The sequence below is a fragment of the Callorhinus ursinus genome, unplaced genomic scaffold (assembly GCF_003265705.2).
Source record: "Callorhinus ursinus isolate GAN/ISIS: 27379988/994484 unplaced genomic scaffold, GSC_fseal_2.0 scaffold117, whole genome shotgun sequence".
Taxonomy (NCBI): Eukaryota; Metazoa; Chordata; class Mammalia; order Carnivora; family Otariidae; genus Callorhinus; species Callorhinus ursinus.
Window position 1 is genome coordinate 569,063 of NW_027397179.1, and position 16,164 is coordinate 585,226.

Sequence of the window (16,164 nt, forward strand, 5' to 3'; positions counted from 1 at the left end):
CTCACTTTCCAAAGAGTTCTTGGTCGTCTGGTCCTTGGCATCCTTGTTGCTTCTGGCTCTCAGGTTCTGCAAAGAGAAAAGCACGTTTTCACATGGGACAACTGAGGCAGCGCTGATGTGGCAGCAAGTTCCGTGGCCAGGCACCTTCTGCAGAAAACTCATCCTTCTCTCACTGAACAAAACCTTAGATGAGGCAAGTCTAAGGGGGCGTCCTCGACCAAAGCGTGGCATACAGGGTGGGCGGAACACAAAGCCTGCCCTGGGTGCCGTGGTTCACCTGGGACTGCTGACATTCGGGGCCAGAACTTCTCTTACCGTGAGGGCCTGTCCTGTACACCGCAGGACACTGAGCAGCACTCCTGGCCTCTACCTACGGATGCAGCAGCACACCCCCTTCCTGTTGTGACAATCAAAAGTCCCCAAGCATTTCTAGGCTGTCTGCTGGGGACAAAATCACCCCTGGTCGAGAGCCTCTGACATACAGAATCCTACAAAAATAAGGCAAACCACCGTGTCCTTCCTAAATGCTTAGAACTGCTTTCTCAGAGAAGTTAAACAGTGTGCAAGGGAGCTGGTGGGGTGGAAGAGCACTCATCTCTGGAAATGGCCCGGGCGGGCCCCCCACCCCTGAGACCCACGCTGGATTCGCCCTCTACCCCACCCTTTCCTGACTTTCTGCAAATGTACAGGCCCACCTCAGAGATATTGTGGGTTTGCTTCTGGACCACCGCAATGAAGCAGATATCGCAATAAAGTGAGACCAATGCATTTTTTTGGTTTCCTAGTGCCTATAAAAATTATGTTTACAGTATACTATAGTCTCTTAAGTGTTCAACAGCACTATGTCTGAAAACAATGTACCTACCTTGATTAAAAAATATTTTATTGCCAAAGAATGCTATCATCTGAGCTTTCAGCAAGTCATAATCACCACAGATCACCTCCAGGAATATAATAATAACGCAAAAGTTTGAAATGTTGCAAGAATTACCAAAATGTGACACAGAGAGCAAATGCTGTTGGAAAAATGGCACTGACAGACTTGCTCAACACACGGTTGCCACAAACCTTCAGTCTGTAAAAAATGCAGTATCTGCAAGTGCAATAAAGCAAAGTAGGCCTGTAGTTTCTAACTACAGACAGGCGCTATGATCCCCAGGAGGAGAGCAGAGCTTTTTAGTGGGTAGCTCATGTTGTCACACAACTGCATCAAAGGCATCATCGATTGGGCCCAAGGTACCAAGAGAAACCAGGATGTAAGAACCCTGTGTATCTGAAATCATTTCCGGGAAGAAGCTATGGGTAATCCCACCACCAGGCTGCTGAACAACAACAAAGAGCAAGGGGATGGGAAGGGGCTCAGCGATGGCTTTCCCAACCTCTCGTGCTTCAGTAAACCTCTCCCAGCTAAAAATGATGGTGTGTAGAGCTCACTGGGGCCAAACTCCACAATGTACTCTGGTGCCTCTCTTGAGAGTTTAAAGCTCCTCACAGTGATTATTCCTCTGTACCTCTGCCTCAGCGGTTCCCAAGGGGCATGGGGGGTGTAAGGGGGCGTGAGAGCTGAACACGAGTCTCGGCAAAAATCAGGTTCCATGCTCCCGTGAGCCTGGGAGGCAGCCCTTACACCAAGTGCCCCTGGGCAGCGCCACGCACACAAGCGTGCAGAGGTAGGTCCAGCAGTCCTGCCTCCAGGAGACTTACGAATTTGGCTTAATCCTATAGTTCTCAAACAACCTGGCCCCAGAAACCCTTGTGCCAGAACTCTCAGTGTCTATTGTGTGGGAGCTGGCATTCCACGGAAACCAGCTTGGGCAACTCTGGTCTAACTGGACTCTCGCTGCCCTGGCTCATTTTCGGTACTGGGAGCAGATTAAGGGCCACCCCTCCACTGCTCCCTGTCCTGGAGATGACCATCTGGTCCCCACGCCTGAGCTCTGACGCCCAGAGTGCAACCTCTCACGACCTGCTGCTTCTGTTTCCTTTGGTTTCATTTTGCTCTGTCTAGGTGGCTTCAATCTCTCTGGGTCTCCTTTAAAAACACAGGTGGAGAACCAAAGTGGATGCCGCCTCCAGGTACAAGCTTCACGGAGGGCCAGCTCAGCATCCCTGTCTCAGTTCAGATTCCCAAGGGACCACGGGACCCCTGGGTGGTGTCTCACCATTGCTTCCTCCCTCCTCTATAGAAACCTGTCCGGGTTTCTTTGGCCTCCTTTAACTGTAGCCTGCTCTTAAAGGATTAGGTCTCTACTTCGTCAAGGTGACTCTGGATTCTGCACCAACATCCCAGCTGTTAGGGGTAGGGGGGTTGTTAAAGTGAATGAGCTAAAGAAAGGTATGGCCCACTGCTCCAGGCAAGCCAGAGCAGACAAGGAGGGACGTCTGGAGCCAGCCTAGAACCCTGGGTGCATGTAGCCTGTTACCAGCAGCACCAGGCAGGGAGTGCGTGCCCCCACGGGCTCCGGAGGAGCAGCGTGGCACCCATTACCACCACAAGAGACAATCAGCACCCACAACACCCCACCTCTTATCACAAATTACAAAATGGCACAAAGCCCCCAGAACAAAGCCAGGTATGACAGTCGGGGTATGACCATCTCTCAGCAAGGGAGACCCCACTCTCTCCCTATGTCTAGTTTCCAATTGTCTTTCATATGCTAATTTTTCTCATGGAATCTTTCCACCCAGAATCCTTGTTTGGTGGAGGGAAGGCAAGTCAGAGCTCTGAGAAGCTGGAGGCATCACAAGTGATGATAGGCCCTGAAAGAGGAAAATGTCACCCAACTGCACAGGGCAGAAACAGGATGTGGAAGGCTGGGGAAAACCCCTGCCAGGAGCCTGGAGAGGCGGGTGCTGCAGGTTCTGGTCCAGGGGTAGCCCTGCTTGTCCTCTCTGTATGCGAGGTGCTCTGCAGAGGCCCCTCATGCTAGCACTCTGGGGCTTGAGGTTTCAGTCCTCGTGGAGCTCCAGCCTGGGGCTTTCTTCAGTTCCACGCCCCTGTACTAGCCGCTCAGCTTCCCCGGCAAGAGAGGTCCCTAGCACACCTCCCTGGCTGCTTTCTAGCGACCGGGTGCCTAGTCAGCCTCAGCACTCTCATGTCCAGACCTCTGCTAACGAGACAGAACTACGGACACTCATTACTGCACAGAGATGGCGCAAGAGAGCGTCTGTCTGGGACACTCGGCGGAGCCCCAGAACTGGGCCCTGGCCCCTGCGGAGGTTGCTGTGGGACTGCTCCTCCTGCGTCCCCTGCACAGGGCTTGACAGCACCAACCCAGAAGCATCTGGAAACAGAGCGGAGATTTTCAACCAGAACTTGGTTTGGTGCACCTTGTTCTCCCAGGTCATGATGTACCAACTACCGGCCCACATCCCACCCGGGGGAGGTGGAGGGGTGCACCTGTCTCAACAGTGTCATGAGTACCTCAGAGATTTCTGCAAACTGAGCGTTGGCCTGACAACACTTCTCAGCCGTTTCCATGGCAACTCCGTAGTTGTCTACAAAGGCTCGGTACACACCCAGCTGGCTGGCCTGCAGGGAGGAAGGGAGAGAGTGTGGGACAGGTGCAGGACAGGTGCCGTTGCTCCCCGTCTTTCCGAGAAATGGGCTTCTGTGCCCAGCTCCGGAGAAACCCCAGGTGCAGCAGACAGCACGGGGGCTGCAGTCACCTCCGCTCTTCCTTGCGGTCTGTTGCCTCCCACCTGCTTCCCTTCCCCACGCCCTGAGCATGCTTCCCTCTTCCAAGTGACACATTGAGAAGTGACTCACAGCCCCGGGCAGGTAATGACTCCCTTGCACAGCCGCTGATTCCTCCCACCCTATTCATATACACAGTGCCACCAGCAGTGGCTAAAACCAAGGCTGTCCAAGAACGCAGACAAGAGTCAACATGGATGGGATGGAGTGGCACCTTCTCATTCTGGCCACAGGAGACTATAGTGGACAGGGAGGTCGGCCCCCAGCCTAGGGCGGCCACAGTGCTCCGCTCTTGCCCGATCCCTTCAGACACATGAGGACCATGCAATCTAGCTGCCCTTGGAGAAGAGGGGCTCCCACTGCCTAGGCATGAGCCCAGCCCAAACCTGGCAAGGCGGTAGAGCTATCACACTCCACACCTGGCGTGTGGGAGACCTGTTGGCTGCCAGATGCAAGGCGAGAGGCATTTTGTCTTTTGTCAAACCAAAGGTATTTTTTTTTAAAAGATTTTATTTATTTGAGAGAGAGAATGAGAGAGAAAGAGCACATGAGAGGGGGAGGGTCAGAGGGAGAAGCGGACTCCCCGCTGAGCAGGGAGCCCGATGCGGGACTCGATCCCGGGACTCCAGGATCATGACCTGAGCCAAAGGCAGTCGCTCAACCAACTGAGCCACCCAGGCGCCCCCAAAACCAAAGGTATTAATAGAGGGTCTTCACATTACCTCCTGATCAGATACCCAACCGAGTGACAACTTCCATGGATGTGTGTGTGTGTGTGTGGGGCGGGGGCACACAGCTGCCACCACCTCTGCTCTGGGCCCCAGGGTCATCTTCAGAGGCAGCCAAGAGGAAACCAGTCCTCATCTTGTACCAGCAAAGCCAGGCCCGGGGAGGGCAAAGGAGGACCCCGGTGACCCACTAGCCAGGATTTCCCATTGCAGCCGACCAGGGGCTGGAAGCCTAAAGCTTTAGCTGATCCTGGTGTTTGTTCTGTGCTGAATCTGAGTTTTATTCCTATATGCGTTTGCATTTATATTGAATTTTACGTTTCTTCAGATGACAATCCCAGATGCTGGGTAAGCCAGGTGCCCTTGGCACGGTCTGGTCTCTGGCTCCGCTCCCTCTGGGCGCTGCATGGATGCCCTGCCTGGCCCCTACTGCACCGATCACCCTGACAAGTCAACTGCATCTCCACACACCAATCGGGACAACGGTCAGGCCTAGAGCACTTCCTTTGCTCCCTGCTCTGCTACTCATTGAGTGCCTACCCCACAACGAAGCCCTGCTTTGGGAACCGTCAGCACAGCTACAGATCCCTCAGACACAGTGGGGCCAGGAGCAGGAGAGATACAATAAATAAGTCACCAAACATGTAATACAGATGTCTGAGAACAGAGCAGGGCTTAAAAACTATGTGCTGCTTCAGATAATGTGGTTAGGAGCCCTGAGGGGACATCACTGTTGACATGCGTCACCTCGAAATTCCCATGTTGAAACCCTAACTCCTGGCACCTTAGAATGCGACTGTATTTAGAGATAGGGCATAAGAGGTGATGAAGCTAAAATGAAGTTGTTAGGGCGGGTCCTAATCCAGCGTGACTAGTGCACTTGTAAGAGGTAAGGACACAGACCCACAGAGGGACCCACGTGAAGACACAGGGAGACTGCAGTCCCCTGCGAGGAGAGAGGCCTCAGGAGAGACCAACGCTGCCGGCACCTTGATCTCGGACTTCCAGTCCCCAGAACTGTGAGGAAATAGATTTCTGTTGTTCAAGCCGCCCAGACTAGCAGCCCTAGCAAACTGATATATGAGGTCCGAGAGAGGAGAACCCCTTCCATTACTTCATCTCCCTTTCCCCAAGGAGCTCGCATCTTCCACGTGGCTTTTGCGAAGTGCCCAGCAATCAAATCTCACATTTTCAGCCAATCCGAAACAGAGCCGGACCAATAATGGATCAGTGGAGATCATACGCCTCCTGATACAGTGCACTGAGGACACAGCCATCACTGCTATGGTATGGTTTGTTTTGTTTTCACCAGAAACGCAGAACCTGAATCTACTCCTGAGGAAACATCAGACAAGCCCAACCTGGCCAGCACCCTTCAAAAAAATGTCAAGGCCGTGGAAGACAAGCAAAGGCCAAGAAACTGGTACAGACTGAAGAAGACTAAAGAGATGTGAAAACCGAGTCCATCTTGTGACCTCGGATTGGAAACTGAATCAGACAATGAAGGTGGCTATAAAGAACATGATGGGGATGCCTGGGTGGCTCAGTCTGTTAGGCATCTGACTCTTGATTTCGGCTCAGGTCATGATCTCAGGGTCGTGAGACTGAGCCCCGTGTCGGGCTCTGCGCTCAAGTGTGGAGTCTGCTTGAGGTTCTCTCTCCCTCTGCCCCTCCCACTCATGCTCTCTCTTAAATAAATAAATCTTTTTTTTTTTTTTTTAAGATTTTATTTATTTTACAGAGAGAGACACAGCAAGAGAGAGAACACAAGCAGGGGGAATGGGAGAGGGAGAAGCAGGCTTCCCGCCGAGCAGGGAGCCCGATGTGGGGCTCGATCCCAGGACTGTGCGACCATGACCTGAGCTGAAGGCAGACGCTTAATGACTGAGCCACCCAGGTACCCCAATAAATAAATCTTAAAAAAAAAAAAGAATATTCTTTGGCTATATTCAATGTCCCAATGGCTAACTTGGGAGAAGTTTGCATATGGACTGCGTATAAGGTAACAGTGCCTCACCACTCTGAAAGTTCCTGAATGTGATCATTGTACGATGCGGTTATGGAAGAGCTTGTCTTTGTTTTTAGCAAATACACAATGAAGTATTTGGGGTAAAAGGGCAGATCTATCTGCAAGTTATTTTCAAACTACTCAGCGCGCGTATCTGTGCACGCATGCGCACACATACATAAAAATGAGAGAGGAAAAGATAAAACAAATGTGGCAAAATGTTACAAGTGGTGGCTCTGGCACCTGGGAGTTCTTGAACTATCTGTGCACCTCTCTGGAAGTCTGAAATATTTAGAAAAACAAAAGAGCAGCCTGACAAAATTTCAGCCAGCAACAGACCCCCAGAAGCAGCACGTAACCCGTACGTTCCTTCAAGAAGGGGAGGGGAGGCAAGCTACCAGATGCGGCTCACAAACCCTGGGGGAAAGGGAGGTGTGACGGCTGGGGTGACACTGGGTCGACCTCGCTGCGCTGTCAGAAAGGGACGGGGGAGCCCCAGCACCCAGCCGGGCGGCGCACATGAACACTCTCCACGTGGTTCCCGGGGCACGACTTCCCGGGGCGGCCCCACCTCTCTCCCTAGTCCTGCTACAGCGTCTGACCCACAAAGGTCGCTGAAGGACACCGGGGAAACCAGAGGAAACTTCCCAAATTCTGGTGTTCATCAGACTATGAAAACTTGAAAGTGAAGTTTCTGAGTGATGTCAGAATGTTATTTGGGGAAGAGCGTTGGGTGCAGTTTCTTCTCAACAACGCGATTCTCCAGTTCTCAGAAGGGCTGCAGGCTGAGCCAAATCTACCAGGTTTAAACCTGCTGACACTTCACACAGGGAGAAACGGGGGAAGGGGCACTTCAAAGATGAGGGGTCTGTACCAACACAGTCTCCTACTTCTTGCTTGGCGGGAATCTGAATAAAAAAAGTGAAAAGTTTCATACGTTTCTTGGATCTTCACTCCAGCCTGGAGTCCAAGGTGTCTGCAGCCCAGGGCAGTGGAGAGAGGGGACTGCCAGGAGGAAGGCCACACCTTGGAGCGGAACGCTCAAGCCCAGGTGTGAGCCAAGGCAAGGACTGGGTCTGGGCCAGCTGGGAGTGTGGGCAGCCCAGGGCGCTGTGCTGTGTATTCGGAAGGGGCCTGCAACCTTGGGCCACCTCTACCCCTGGAGGACTGGTTTCCCTTGGGAGGGGGCAGGCTCCAGGGCAAAAGCATGTGCCCAGGGGGCCCGGACCACCTGGACACAGGTTATGGATCCTCAGACGTTCAACCTCCAGCACAGGGGCCTGCCCGGCACCTGCCTTCAGTGACACTCCCAGGACAGCTCCTGGGCTCTCCTACCCAGACGCCCCTCTCCCACAGCCTCCACTTGGAGAGACTGACCGGCTCCACACTTTAGACCCGCAAAGGAGGCAGGGGCTCCTTTCCACACATGTTGGAAGACAGACGTCGATCGGACAGCTCTCTTCTGAGTTTTCTCCTTCCTCCTGCGGGTGCCTTAAATGTTTCCTCCTGTTGGACAAGTTTTACCTGACCCACATCTTGGTTAAAGAAGCACTTTGAGCCAATCCCTGTCCCAGATGTGGCCTGGCCAGTGCCCAGGGGCCTGCCAACCTCTTTCATATGATTGCTAGGTTTTATTGGTCCCACTGACTTTTTTATTTTTATTTATTTTTTTAAATATGGTTTCTTTTTTTTTTAAAGATCTTATTTATTTATTTATTTATTTATTTATTTATTTATTTATTTATTTGAGAGAGAGAGAGAGAGAGAGCATGAGAGGGGGGAAGGTCAGAGGGAGAAGCAGACTCCCCGCTGAGCAGGGAGCCCGATGTGGGACTCGATCCCGGGATCATGACCTGAGCCGAAGGCAGTCGCTGAACCAACTGAGCCACCCAGGCGCCCCCCACTGACTTTTTTAAAAGCCATATCCTTGGCTCCTCTTAGGTCCTGTGGTCAGCAAAGGGCCACAGAGGCCCCTCACCTGCCTTCACAGTGGGCTCCTTCTGTCCAGAGAGGGTGCTTCCGCCTCTGGGACCTGAACTGGGACCCACAGCCACCTCTGCCAAAAAAGATTCCTGGTCAGTAAAGGCTCAGTAAGCCTTTCAGAAATTCTTATTCTGTCATCCAGCCAGCATCACCTGTGCCTTTCAGTTTTATGGCCCCTGAAGGCAGCAGGAAGAGCATTCCTTCTGGAGATAAGCCAAGATTACAGTCCCGGCAAGTGACCCACAGTGCCTCAATCTTCTCGCCCCCACAGTGGGGAGGACAAGACCTGCCTTATGCGGCTGCCTCAGCTCAGGTGAGATGGGCACCTGGGGGCCCCCTCGCACCCCACCCCTTGGGAGCCAGACCGCCTCTCATTGCAAAGCTGTGCCTGGGTCCGCGCTCTGCAGTCACAAACCACCTGCCCATAAGAACCAGTCTTGATTCCTACAAGGCATGAGGGTGTCACTGTCAAAGTCAGCATTAAGTACGCCTCCAGGTTCTGAAAACAGCTGCTGGAAGGAGCCAAGAGCCACACAATGGCTCGTCCCCCGCCAGGGCCCTCCCTCAGGCTCCAGGGGCACTCTTCCCACTACCTTGATTTTTACTGACCATGTCTCTCCTCCTCGCGCCACTTAAAAAAAAAAAAAAAATTCTCCAGGGCACCTGGCCGGCTCAGTCAGCACAGCATGTGACTCTTGATCTTGGGGTCATGAGTTCAAGCCCCACGCTGGGTGTGGATCCTACTTACAATAAGGGCTCCGTGTCCCAGAGCCCTTGGTGATGCACGTCGGCAGGTCAAGGGAGAGGCCTGACCCCTGCAGAGCCGCAAACTCCTGGGAGGCTGCTGTGCACCTGTTCTGAGCCACTCACCAGCTTCTGGAAGAGATCCCCCACTCGCTGCTGGTGACTCCACTGCTGTACGCGGGGGAAGAGACCATCATAGAAGTCCTTGTGGATCTCGTAGAGCTCAGGCACCTTGAAGAAGATGGTCTCGATCTGCTGGCTTGTCAGCACCGGCTGCGAGGTGGTGGCCGCAGCCTTCAAAGGCTTCATGGGCTGGAAGAGGGCACAGGCGACAGGTGAGAGCGGCACGGATGAGAGGGCTCGCCATTTTTCAGGTGCATGGCCCGACCACAGAAAATCACGGTCATGTAACGTACGTGCTTTTCTTTTTAAATTCCATTAAAAATAAAAATTTAAAGCCAACTTGGTTTGGCACCCATCTTACGCTCGCGTCCACCACCCCATGCGGAGGTCCAGCTTCTACAGAGGTGGGACGGCCCTCCAGGGAGGGTGGGCTGCCTTCCGACCGCTGTCCTGGGGCCTGGGGCCCTCCCGGGAGCAGAGTGCCCCTGCCCGGCTCAGCCCCTACCACCTCCTCACCAGCAGCAGGGCCTCCAGGTGGCTCAGGTAAGTCTCTTCGCTAGCCAGGATGCCAGACAGGACCCACTTCCTCATCTCCAAGCCCTTTTCCAAGTCCAGCTCACTCTGCAGGAGAAATAGACAAAGGTCGGACCCGGGGGATGACGCCTGAGGTGGCCCCTCTCAGAGAGGAAGGCCTGCTTATTATCAACCTGAGGCCGAGCCTCTGGGGAAGGCTCCGTGTGGAAATAAAGGGGGGCACAGGAGCCTCGCCAAGTCAACCACTTGCTCACGGCCACTGTAAATTCCGGGGGGTCATCCAGCAAAGCCGAGGGCCACCCTTGGTCTGACCATGGGAAACGGGTAGTGTGAAGCTGAGCAGTCAGGGCAAGGCCGCCCCCTGGTCTGTGGTTACAGCTGCCCCGTAAACTAACACAAATGCTGATGCCAAGGGCGATGAAATCTGCGGTGTGACTCCCTGGCCACGCCCCCCACGTGCTCCCTTGGCCACCAGCGAGGGAATCGGTATCGGAGATTTGGCTGTGCCCATGGCCCATCCCGTGTGCCCATGGGCCCCACTATAGTCCACAGAGGAAAGTGATATAACACCCCGGCCCATTCTGCCACTGGTTTCCCACCTGTGGGTGAACATGAGCAACCACACTGTGGCAGCCCTGGGGTGTAGAACCAGAGGGCTATCCCTGCGGTCCACTTTCCCGAACCACTCTCAGGGGAGTTCACTGATCTGGGGCAGACTCCTGGCCCTCGATGCTGCTGACATCTAGGGCTGGAGGATTCTCTTGGATGCCAGGGGCCTTGAGCAGCATTTCTGGTCTCCACCCAACAGATGCCAGGAGCAACACCCCCTCCTACCCCTGGCTGGGACAGCCACAAACATCTGCAGATGTTGCTACATGTCCTCTGGGGCCAAGTCGCCCCTATGTGAGAACCACCGGATTCCAGAAAGGACCTAAAGCCAGCTCAGGCCTCATGGTGTCTCTACAAAGCCTAGAATCAGGACCCCCAAGCATGTCCCCTCTGTGTGCCCCTGACCCTGCTGCCCTTTCCACTTCCCTGGACTGGCAGAACGGAGGCACTTTGTGATATAGATTGCTGGTCCAGCAGGAAGCACCCAGGGCCAGGAGCTGGTGGACAGGGCCACGGAGCCAGGCCTGCCCGGTGAGTGCCACGGTCTTAGGCAGCTGCCCTCCTGCTCTGAGCATCAGCTGCCTGGGTGTAAACTGGGGAAGGAAGGCCCAATCCCCATGTCCCATCTGCTTCTGCTTTCTGGGTCCCTGAGGCTTGTACCACATCCTCACTGCCCACTGGGACCATCCAAAAAGTCTTCCTGAACCACCACTTTGCTCTGAGGATCTCTCAGTGTGCATGAGCTAGGTGCATGCATATGTGTGTACATGTGTGCACGCCCAAGTGTGTATGTGTACTCATGCATGTGTAGGGAGCAGCCACCACGATCATGGCTAAGCATCACTCCAGGGAAAGAACACTCAGGCCCCACCCCACACAGAACCCCCTCTCCCCGAGGGCATACTGGGCAGCGGCTCCACAGGCAGAAAGCTCCAGGTCATGCTGTACCTGATCTCGAAACTTCCTGTGCCAGCATAGTGCCTGGAACACACAGGTGCTTCGTGAAGACACAATGAACAGACCAATCAACGAATGCATCTAGAACTCCTGGTTGGGCCCTACTTTTGGCTGTGTCTTTGCAAAGCTCTGAGTGCTCCTTCTAGAAACCCTGTCTGTGTGACAAGCTGGTGCCAGGATCCAGCACTGTCAGCTTAGCCTGTTCCAGGGCCTGGGGTGCTACCACGGTCAGCAAGTGTACGGCATGCGGCGCACAGACATGCAGGGTAGGGGACCCTGACGCCTCCTCTCCTCTCAGCCCACTGAGGTCACACCAGGAAAGGTGGCCGCGTGCTGGAGAAGCAGCTCTCGGCTGACCCTGAACGTGCTTCCCACTGTGTCCAGGTGCCATTTGTGCCCCAAGCGAGGGAAGATGTAAAGGTGAAGGGCACAGCAGGCTCCCTGGGGAGGTGCAGCCAACCACCCAGCCCTGCCGTGTCCTAAGGAACAATCCCGCTACTGTGAGCACCGGGACACGGCAGAGCCCCACTCAGCACGAGATGCCGGTGCTCACGTGGGTGGCGGTGCTGCTCATTCCCACCCACACAATCTGGAAAGCTGGGAGGAAAAAAGAGTGCAGGCAGGACGGCGCCAACTCCAGCCCTCCCTGTTCCGAAGGGCGCGGCCAGCTCCGGGGACCTGGCCCGGGGAATGTGCTGGGCTGGGGGCTGGGGGCTGACAGGGTCGGCTCAGAAGCAGCCAACTGCATCTTAAAGGAGAGGGCGGGAAAGAAACGCAGAAGATGAGGGAACAAAGGGCGGGGCTGGGGCCAGGGCTATTTATAACCCTGCTTTGTGCACGTGCCAGTTCTGGAAAGGGCACGTGAATCCAGTCAGGGCCATGGTGGTAGGGAGATCTTGGTGCAGAGGAAGCCAGAGGCGAAGGGCAACTGGAAAAAAGGAGGCAGCCAGCTGGAAGGCACGCCTCCTGCTTCTGCTGGGGAGGGGGCAGCGGGCAGCGAAGGGAACAAACCACAAAGACCTGAGGCCGAAAGAGCAGATAAAAACAAACTGGGCTTGACAAGGGGGTAAAGGCTGACAGAGGGACCCAGGGGAACAGAACCACCACCAGGCCCATGAGGGCGGGAGCTGGAACCGAGTGGCAGGACTATGGATGGCCGGAAACGCTCTTTACCCCCAGCCCCAACCTGGGGGAGCCAGGGTGACCAGGGTATAAAACCCCGGCTGTGAAGGGGTGGGCTGCTCCCAGCTGGGAGCTGGCAGCCAGTTTGCTGGACAAAGGACGCTTTCTCTCTGGGCAGGGGCCCTGCCTTCACTGGCAACAGGGCTGGCCATCGTCCCGGAGCCCAGCCAGCAGAGGGCCAGGGGCTGGCCTCTGCATAAGGACCCGAGCCGGGAGGCTCCTGCACAGGAGGACGGATCAGCCTCCTGGAGCAGACCTGTCCCAAGTTCAGGCCTCAGCCTACTTATTCAGGACCAGAAAGATCCCCATCTGTACCACATCATGCTTGTGAAGCAGGAAGCAAGGTAGTGCACCGAGAAAGGCAAGGTAGTTAAAAGACTGCCATCTGAGGACTCAGGAAGGCTTCAAATCTGGGAGCTGTGTGGCTGTGAGCAAGTAACTTCACCTCTCTGAATCTGTTTCCTAATCTGTAAAACAGCAAAACCAGATGTTGGGAAAAAAACACTGCACGAGGGGGATGCCTAGGTGTCTCAGTCAGTTAAGCGTCTGCCTTGGGCTCAGGTCATGATCTCAGGGTCCCAGGATCGAGCTCCCCCTTCAGCGGGGAGTCTGCTTCTTGCTCTCCCTCTGCCCCTCCCACCACTTGTGCTCTCTCTCTCTAGCTCTCAAATAAATAAAATCTTAAAAAAAAAAAAAAGTTGCATGAGGCAGGTATGTGTATGTGTTATACACGGGCTTCCCTCCCAACCTCACATTTCAGAACGAGAAGCCTACCCAGTACCGGGGTCTTTAGAAATCACAAAAGCAGGGGCGCCTGGGTGGCTCAGTTGGTTAAGCGACTGCCTTCGGCTCAGGTCATGATCCCGGAGTCCCGGGATCGGGTCCCGCATTGGGCTCCCTGCTCGGCAGGGAGTCTGCTTCTCCCTCTGACCCTCCCCCCTCTCATGCTCTCTATCTCATTCTCTCTCTCAAATAAATAAATAAAATCTTCAAAAAAAAAAAAAGAAAGGAAGGAAGAAATCACAAAAGCATAAATAAGAAGCAGTCCTGCAGCGAAGGTACCAGGCCAGCGGAGAAGAAACTACAGCGAAAAGATACGCTTCCCGCACTTCCTACCGACAATGGAGAAAAGCAGATACCTCTCTTGTTTTTAAACCTGGAGGGAACATCACCAGAAACAAGCAAAAGAGGGAAGGTATCTGTCATGCACCAAAGTGGAGGGGAGACAGCAGGATTGTTAATGACAATGAGACCTCAAGGGGAAGACCCTGGTCAAATGGATGGAGTCATCAGCAGCACCCCTTTTGGTAAGAAGGAGCAAGTGCATTGCGTGCAAGGCAGGGACAGAAGACTAGACGCTGCCCCCTCCTCCGCCCCTCAGCACCACTGCAGGGGCCGCCGCCATGTCCAGCTGGTAGGCTGGTGGTGGTATTCTCAGCCTCAGCATGTGCTACCTGCCTCCTCCACGCTCAGCGGGCAGTTCCATCATCTCCCTGCTCCAAGCACCTAGAAGGCTGTCTCCAGACCAGCAGGTGCACCAGATGGGGAAATGACAAAGGCGTTTTGGTGACTTCAACCACTGGTTGCTCCTGGTATCACCTACTTGCTACTTACCCCTGAGAGAGTGGATGTGCTTCAGGGCGCCTTCAGGAAAGCGACAGCAGGCTGGAGCCAACCCCAAGCCCCCTTTCACACCTGGCCCTACCACCCTGGGACTCACCGCTTTGGTGGACTCCAGGGCTCCCGAGGCCAGCGCATCCCGGCTGCCCCTGCCCTTGCTGCCAAGGTGGGGTGAGGAGGAGGGCGAGTCATCGATGTAGGGCAGCCCGTCCTGGTGCCGGCGCTGCTCCTCGGCCCGGTCCGCAGCACAGCCGTACCCAGGTGGCGTTCCAAACGACGCATCTGTGTGTGTAGAGAAGCAGCTGTGTTAGAGACAGGGAGAGGGGGCTGGAGGGCCAGCTGCCTGGGAGGGTTCACACCCCACCTGTCCCGGCAGGCACTTGGCTGATGATGTCTGTTACCCAAAGGTGTTGAACAAGGACCTCAGGTAGGCTGACCTCACCTGGTTCTCACCTTCACAACCAGCTGAGCAAAGACCACAGGGCGAGGTAGGGCCAAAAGAGTGGCACACTCCCCAGATGGAGACTGGGCTTGCAAGGACACTGTCTGGGGCACATCTGTGCTTGTCCTGGGGGTGGGCCTGAGCCGCTACAGAAATATGGACCCCAAATGCTAGCTAGCATCTTGCTATCAGGGATGGTCCTTGTGCACCGGTCCATGGGGATCTGATGGGGCAAGGAGCACAGATGATGCCAGTTCAAGTGTAAGCCCCGGCCACCGTGAGCAGTGCCCCAGGCCTGCCAGGCCCAACGCAGGGAAAGGGCACTGTAGCCCCTTCCTCTCACTCCACCCTGGTCCCTTGGCTGACTCTCAGCTCACTTCCCATCTGGTCTGGCAAAATCCCAGACCACAGGGGCGCCTGGGTGGCTCAGTCGTTAAGCGTCTGCCTTCGGCTCAGGTCGTGATCCCAGGGTCCTGGGATCGAGCCCCACATCGGGCTCCCTGCTCCTCGGGAAGCCTGCTTCTCCCTCTCCCACTCCCCCTGCTGTGTTCCCTCTCTTGCTGTGTCTCTCTCTGTCAAAAAAAACCAATAAAATCTTAAAAAAAAAAAAAAATCCCAGACCACCTTTACTCCAGTCTGAGTATCCCTGTGAGGACAGAGTGGCCTACCCTATAGCCGGCTCCCTGCTGTTCGGGGCAATCTAGTTATAGAGAAGGACCCCTCCATCCTAAAGGCACCTGAAGACAGTTGCCCTTCCTCCCTGGTTAAATCACAAAACCCATACCCCTTAGCCTGCCTTTCTTTTCTTTACTTTCTTTTTAATTTTTTAAAAAGATATTTATTTATTTGAGATAGAGAGAGAGAGCATGAGCGGCAGTGGGAGAGGGAGAAGCAGGCTCCTCACTGAGCAGGGAGCCTGATCTGGGATTCAATCCCAAGACCCTGGGATCATGACCTGAGCCGAAGGCAGATGCTTAACCAACAGAGCCACCCAGACGTCCCTCATCTGCCTTTTGTAGCTCTGTTTTCAGAACTGTTCCAATTCAGTGCATCCTCACCAAGACATTAACCCACAAGGGCCCAGTCTGCTCCAAGCCTCATGTGAGGGTCACTTCTTAACTGCTTCCAAAGGGCGCCTTCACGGCCCATGGGATTTCCGAGAGGCCATCTCGATTGGGTTATGTCACCTTCAGCACGACTCACCAGCAACCAGCCTTGTCCAAATGTCACCACCACAGGTGGCCTCTGCAGTGTTTATGTACCGGTTTCCAACAACTTCCGCCACCAAGCATACCCAGTCTGGGGCTCAGGCTCCAGTTGCTGGTGGCACCCATACCCCCTGGGCCAGGCAGGCACAGGCTTCCAGAGGCAACCCAGCAATTCTAGAGGGGGACTGTTTCCAGTTTTTTCCACGTGGCAGCCGAGAGCTGCCGTGGCTGGAGTGACCAGGTGCTCACCACATCCGGCTCTGAGGGCTGCCAGTGCCCGGTGCGACTTATCCACCCAGACCCCAGCTTCCTCACACCTCTGCCTCTCC

At 54.8% G+C, this 16,164-nt stretch overlaps 1 protein-coding gene across 1 annotated transcript in view; it reads right to left on the reverse strand.

Annotated features, from left to right (window-relative positions):
- BCR (BCR activator of RhoGEF and GTPase) overlaps window positions 1-16,164 on the reverse strand; it is a 119,570-nt gene that overhangs the window by 42,398 nt on the left and 61,008 nt on the right. Inside the window, exons 2-6 of the mRNA XM_025857288.2 lie at window positions 14,286-14,467; window positions 9,800-9,904; window positions 9,287-9,472; window positions 3,425-3,532; window positions 6-66 (exon numbers count right to left, since the gene is read on the reverse strand). Of these exons, the coding sequence (XP_025713073.1) occupies window positions 6-66; window positions 3,425-3,532; window positions 9,287-9,472; window positions 9,800-9,904; window positions 14,286-14,467 (642 nt within the window). The remainder of the gene's footprint in view (window positions 1-5; window positions 67-3,424; window positions 3,533-9,286; window positions 9,473-9,799; window positions 9,905-14,285; window positions 14,468-16,164) is intronic.